The 6,545-nt window shown below is 39.6% G+C and overlaps 1 protein-coding gene across 1 annotated transcript in view; it reads left to right on the forward strand.

The window, feature by feature from the left end:
• The first annotated feature begins 749 nt into the window (after nt 1-749).
• The window catches only part of dbh (dopamine beta-hydroxylase (dopamine beta-monooxygenase)), a 14,607-nt gene continuing 8,811 nt past the window's right edge, over nt 750-6,545 (forward strand). Inside the window, exons 1-4 of the mRNA XM_046860869.1 lie at nt 750-1,319; nt 3,248-3,394; nt 3,709-3,966; nt 5,170-5,346. Of these exons, the coding sequence (XP_046716825.1) occupies nt 954-1,319; nt 3,248-3,394; nt 3,709-3,966; nt 5,170-5,346 (948 nt within the window). The 5' untranslated portion in view covers nt 750-953. The remainder of the gene's footprint in view (nt 1,320-3,247; nt 3,395-3,708; nt 3,967-5,169; nt 5,347-6,545) is intronic.

Below are 6,545 nucleotides of genomic sequence, written 5' to 3' on the forward strand. Positions count from 1 at the left end.
CCTGTGTTTCACGGTGCCTTCGGGCCGTCAGCACACAACCACACTCACTCTGTTTTCTTCAACACGCTTCTGTTCTCATACTCTTTTACTTTCTTATAAGGCGAGTACCAGGGTCTCCTGAAGCATCTTCTGATGTTCTGTTGAATCCTCTACCAAGAGCCAATAACCTGCCAAGAACGTAAAAATCTCTGGAACGATGATGGCCAACAAAATACAGACGTAAAAAATAAAGCGCTTACTCATCACATACATCTTCATCCAGTGATGAGCGTCCTTTAGCTTTCAGGAGCATCGTGTTTAAAAGGTCTCATAGTATTTTATTGTGCAGTTTAAACTTTAGAACAGGTTCCTCTGATTTAAGGTCACCACAAGGATTCTAATGTTCTCCAGTTTCCTGTGTGAAACCACAGACCTTAATAGCAATAAAACAGCCATTGTGGTGTAACAGACGCCTGGTGGTTGGTTTATGAGAAGGATTTTATGACAATCAGCTCATTAAACATAAGTCCAGTTCCAGTATCTGTGATTTAGAATTGAACCAAAAATCTAGAGCTTTGTGCGTGTCTGGTGGAAGCAGATGTTTTGTTTTAGAAAGAAAAAAAAAATAAAAGAGAGGAAAGAGACAAGTTTGGCTTGAGGCGAAATAAGCAATTGGATTTTGGTTAACCAGAACTAACATAATTAGCGGGAATAAAGTAGAGCCTGTCACTGGGTCGTGCTCTTAAAAAGCCCAAGCCTGGGGAGGAGAGAGAGCGAGGATGTGCAGATCCAGAGCTGATCCACAAGTGGACAGAAGGACAATCACTCAGAAGACGCATAGAAGACCTTCAGTATTAATGTTGGCTACATTTGGAGAACACATTTCTTTTTAGAAACCCTGAGGAAAGTGTTTGAAACATCCCAAATCATCTTTCAGAAGTTCCTGAATCTTGTATAACTTTTAGGAAGGAGTGATGCGTCTCTTAAACAAGGACCTGCGTCTGCAGGACGTCACGCTGATCTACGTGATCCTGCTTGCTGCGTTGGTGGTTCTCCTGGTTGCCCCGTACCATGCCTCATCCCCATTTTCATCATTTCCAACTTTGTCTCCGTCTCCAGATGGTTCCTCGAGACCTTCCTTATCCTATCATGTTCCGCTGGATCCTGCTGGGCAGCTGGAGCTTTGTTGGAACATCAGTTACTCCAAACAGGAGGTGTACATGGAGCTCCGGGTCAAGGAGTTGCCCTACGGTCTTCTCCTCGGCATGTCGGACCGCGGGGAACCCACTAACGCCGACCTGGTGCTTTTGTGGAACGATGGGCACAAGTCCTACTTCGGGGTGAGAGCAAATATGTGTGTGTGTGTGTGTGTGTGTGTGTGTGTGTGTGTGTGTGTGTGTGTGTGTGTGTGCGTGTGCGTGTGCAGGGCTAAATAATAATTAGTCAGTTACAGGTTAATGCAGAGGTTCTTTAGGAACAGGTTTTTGTGTAGATCCCTGCATGAAAGGTTCCTAAAACCATTTAAAGAACTTTTTTCATCTAGTGTTAGAAAAAAGTTGAAATTTATTAGGAAAAAATCAGCACAAAGGAACAGAGTGGATTTACATCTTATACATTTAAAATACATAAATAAATAGTTTAAAATTAAATGTTTTTGATGAAAAGCCAAATGTTGTCAAATAATATTATATTATATTATATTATATTATATTATATTATATTATATTATATTATATTATATTATATTATATTATATTATTGTAAATAAAACCTAAATAAATTAAACAATCTCATGATTCAAAACAAACACATTAATCCTGTAATTTATTATTATTTCTCCTACATCCATACTTTCGCTACATTTCATTTACTATCACAGGCCACATACACTATTATTATTATTATTATTATTATTATTATTATTATTATTATTATTATTATTATTATTATTATTTTATCTTTATAATATTTCCATTAAAAAACAGCTTTAAAAAAATAATTAAAACAGATGGAAAGTGTACAAACCTGGCAACCCTCCGATATCAGAAATTTCTCTGTTTATTAATACCAAGGTCACGTCTTTAATCCAAGTTCAAAACGTGTGATTAAAACAAATTTAAAAAAAGGTCCATAGTGATGTTTTGAGTGTTTTTCATTTATTCATGATTGTGTGTGTGTGTGTGTGTGTGTGTGTGTGTGTGTGTGTGTGTGTGTGTACGTGCATCCGAGTGGCTCAATTTAATTTCAGCCTCCGCTCATTCCGCCTAGTCACGCTGTCCAACCCACACACCCACACACACACACACACACACACACACACACACACACACACACACACACACACACACACACACAGACAGCCTGAAAGGAGGCCAGTCTGTCCTGAAAATGCCATTATGTACTGTCAGGTTAAAGCTGCAACACCATGTTCATGTTCATGTTTGTGTTTGTGTTTGTGTTTGTGTTTGTGTTTGTTCATCTCTCTGTTTATACTTCTCCTTCAAATCATCACAATTGACATTTTTCTATCTTCTTTTTCAGTCTTATTGACACCAGAACAGTAAAAAATCTAAGATCTAAATAGTTTAGGTCTATTTTATAATGACTTGTACTGTACTAGTTTTGTGTTTGTCCAATTAAAAGCTCTCTACAGGGTTTAAGTCCCTGGTTTTCGGTATGTGTGTGTGTGTGTGTGTGTGTGTGTGTGTGTGTGTGTGTGTGTGTGTGTGTGTGTGTGTGTATTTGGTTGTATGCTCTTCCCTTTTTCAGTTGAGAGTAGATTATCAATGTGAAAGGGGTGGAGTTATGGTCATGTGACCTTTTAAATGTGATCAGTAGTTCTCCATCAGACATGTCAGATTTGACCAGGTGACAAGCTTTGTGGCTGTCTGATACCATCAGTAGCACTGACCTTGAACGTCCTTCATGTGTGTCTCTCTCTCTCTCTCTCTCTCTCTCTCTCTCTCTCTATATATATATATATATATATATATATATATATATATATATATATATATATGAATTGAACAGAAGGATGGATGGATGTGGATGACAGATATTGACAGAAGTACAGATTAAAGTGACCCAGTGTGATTGTGATTATCATTAAAGTGTCCATGTGCTGATATAAAAATTAAAGTGAAATTGTATAAAATTACGCTGTGACATTTTATATATATATATATATATATATATATATATATATATATATATATATATATATATAATCTGTGTGTGTGTGTGTGTGTGTGTGTGTGTGTGTGTACAGGATGCTTGGAGTGATGATGAAGGCCGTGTAACTTTAGACAGTCAGCAGGATTATGAGCTGCTGGATGCACGGAACACTCCGGAAGGCTTTTCTGTGCTCTTCAGGAGATCTTTCAGTACCTGCGATCCCCATGACTACATTATCGAGGCACTGAAGTGTTCACACACACACACACACACACACACACACACACACACACACACACACACACACACACACAGTGTTTAATACTTTCCATAATATTTCCACTAAATAGACATAAAAGCAATGTATGCTTATAATATAATAATATAATTTATGCTAATAATTTAAATGAATGAAATCAATTAATAACCTTTTGATAAATGCATATAAAAAGGTCACATGACATGTAATCAGCCATACAGTTTAGAAGGAAATGGAAACATATTATGCGATAAGCATTCACAAAATCCTAATTCAGACTCTTCTCTGATTGACAGGAAGGAACGGTTCACCTGATCTACAGCATACTCGACCAGCCAATCCGCTCGCTCCATCAGCTCAACGTGTCCCGCCTTCACCCTGGTGTTCAGCGAATCCTCCTGCTGCGCCCTGACACGCCCAATCCCTCTCTCCCCCAGGACGTGCGATCGCTCGAGGTTCTGGCCCCAAACGTGGTTATACCTGATCAAGAGACCACCTACTGGTGCTACATGTACCAACTACCCCCTAACATGCCCAAAAACCACATCGTCATGGTAACCCCAAAGAACACTACATCCACGTTTCTATGAATCAGTGACAGTCAGAACAGAATCCCAGTAATCTGAGTTTATAAAGTCAGGATTATGGATTCCTCGTCCTACAGTGAAGGACACGAGGGTGAATTTGCGACAGCTTCACGTCCTGATATCTGTGTTCTATTCACAGCGCACCCGAGGGTTTATAATTATTATCCTCTCCAATCGACCGCCAGCAGAAGCAATAGAAATAAATTAGACGTGTAATTTACTCGCCTGTATCTCAGGGGACAGGCAGCGGAAAAACGTGGAAAATAAGACGAGTGCTTCATTGTCTCCAAGATCTCAGTCCTTCATCAATCTTTCCAAATTTCTTTTACATAATTGTTATATTCTATAAATTTAGGGTTGATGTTTTTACCCCAATGAAAAAAAAACACTGCTATTCTGCTGATGTTTATTTCAAGTTAAGATTTCTGCGACGTGTACAGATGTAAGGATGTGATCCAGATGTTTTTAAAGTCACCAGTCATTCAGTTGATCACCAAACATCAAGTTTGTGGACTTCTTTTTAAACATTTAGTCTCCACTTGTTGTTATAATGAGCTCCACTCTTCTAGAAAGATGTTCCACCAGGTTTTGTGGAGATTCATTAAGCTTCAAGGCTGGTATTAAAGTCAGGTACTGATGGAGGTTAGAAGGTGAGAAGGTTCCTGGGGTGCAGTCAGCGTTCACGTTCATTTATGATAAATAGAGTTGGAGCCCTATAGCAGGAGATCTTTTACAACTTTCAACGAATGTAAAGCAGATCTTCATGAAGCTTTGTGCACAAGAAGATTGGAACAGGTTTTGGGTCTTCTAGTTTAAGTGAAGGCAAAATTGTATGCAACTGCATCCAGCTTTGTGTCCCAATACTTTAATACTTTAATAATTTGTGTATATGTGTGTGTGCGTGTGTGTTTTATGAAAGAAATCAACATTGTCTGTTAGAGCACTTAATAAATAAAAGCCGGAAATCCTGTAAAAAAAAAAATTACTTTAAAGCTGTAAATCCTGTAAAAAAAGCAGATGAATCTCCGTATAAACCAGAGGGGAAACTGGAGCAGGAGCAGTGGAGCTGAGATCATCTGCTGAAGAGAGAGATGACTACAATGACTGTTAATTAGTGTGTGTGTGTGTGTGTGTGTGTGTGTGTGTGTGTGTGTGTGTGTGTGTGAGCAGTACGAGGCAGTGGTGAGCTCAGGAAATGAGGCCATGGTTCATCACATGGAAGTGTTTGAATGTTCTCCTCGTATGGATTTCGTTCCTGAGTACAGCGGCTCCTGTGACTCCAAGATGAAGCCAGCGAAGCTGAACGCCTGCCGTCACGTCCTGGCTGCGTGGGCCCTCGGAGCCGAGGTGAACACACACACACACACACACTCACACATTTTCCTGCAACTACTGACCAGTTGTAGGGTTGTGTATATAAGATAAGATGCTCCTGGTGGAGGTGTGAGGTGTTACAGGGTGATGTGGAGGTGATGAAGGTCCAGAGGTAAAGTGGAGAGCATTATAATGGTGTAAGGTCTCACACCTAGTCGTGGATGATCACCTTATACCATGATCATGTTGCAGAACTGAGGAATTAAAGCTGTTATTGATGTTTGCAGAACGAAACTGATCAAACGGATCGAACTAACGCCTTATTTTTCATTACGCATTTTATATTCGCCTCGTTACAGCTCCAATTCTGCTGCTCTGAATCCCACACACAGATAAAGTGGTGCCAGAAGATTACATTTATTTACATTTTTATTTGAACATTTTTGTCTTCACCTCGTATTCAAATTAATCTTCTGCCTCGGGCCATTGATGAAAATTCCCGTATTCACTATAGAAGTTTCACCACACGCAGGAATCCTCCATGGAGATCAGTGAGGTCATTAGGAAATGTGTATAATCACCGTCTCACTCTGGATGGAACTGGAACTGGATGTTACTATGGTTACAGGTGTTTATAAGCAGTGATTTAACTCTGAACTCACACCTGAACTTCCAGCCAATCACAATCCACTATTCACACCTGAACTTCCAGCCAATCACAATGCACTATTCACACCTGAACTTCCAGCCAATCACAATGCACTATTCACACCTGAACTTCCAACCAATCACAATCCACTATTCACACCTGAACTTCCAACCAATCACAATCCACTATTCACACCTGAACTTCCAGCCAATCACAATGCACTATTCACACCTGAATTTCCAGCCAATCACAATGCACTATTCACACCTGAACTTCCAGCCAATCACAATCCACTATTCACACCTGAACTTCCAGCCAATCACAGTTCAGCGTTCAGACTGATTAGGGTATAATGTAGATTAAAGGTTATGTGAAACAGTAGGTTGATGTTTACTTTTAACTTTGTTCAAATGTATTTTCTTAATGTTTAATGTTTAGAACACCTGAATACTAATGAGGTAGGCGGAGCTAACCGACAGGCCACATGACTGAGAGGTGATCACGGGTTCACCTTGTATTAAAGCAAAGATGGAAATCACACCCACTCACACACCAACACAGACATGAACACATAAGCAAATGA

The sequence above is a fragment of the Silurus meridionalis genome, chromosome 11 (assembly GCF_014805685.1).
Source record: "Silurus meridionalis isolate SWU-2019-XX chromosome 11, ASM1480568v1, whole genome shotgun sequence".
Taxonomy (NCBI): Eukaryota; Metazoa; Chordata; class Actinopteri; order Siluriformes; family Siluridae; genus Silurus; species Silurus meridionalis.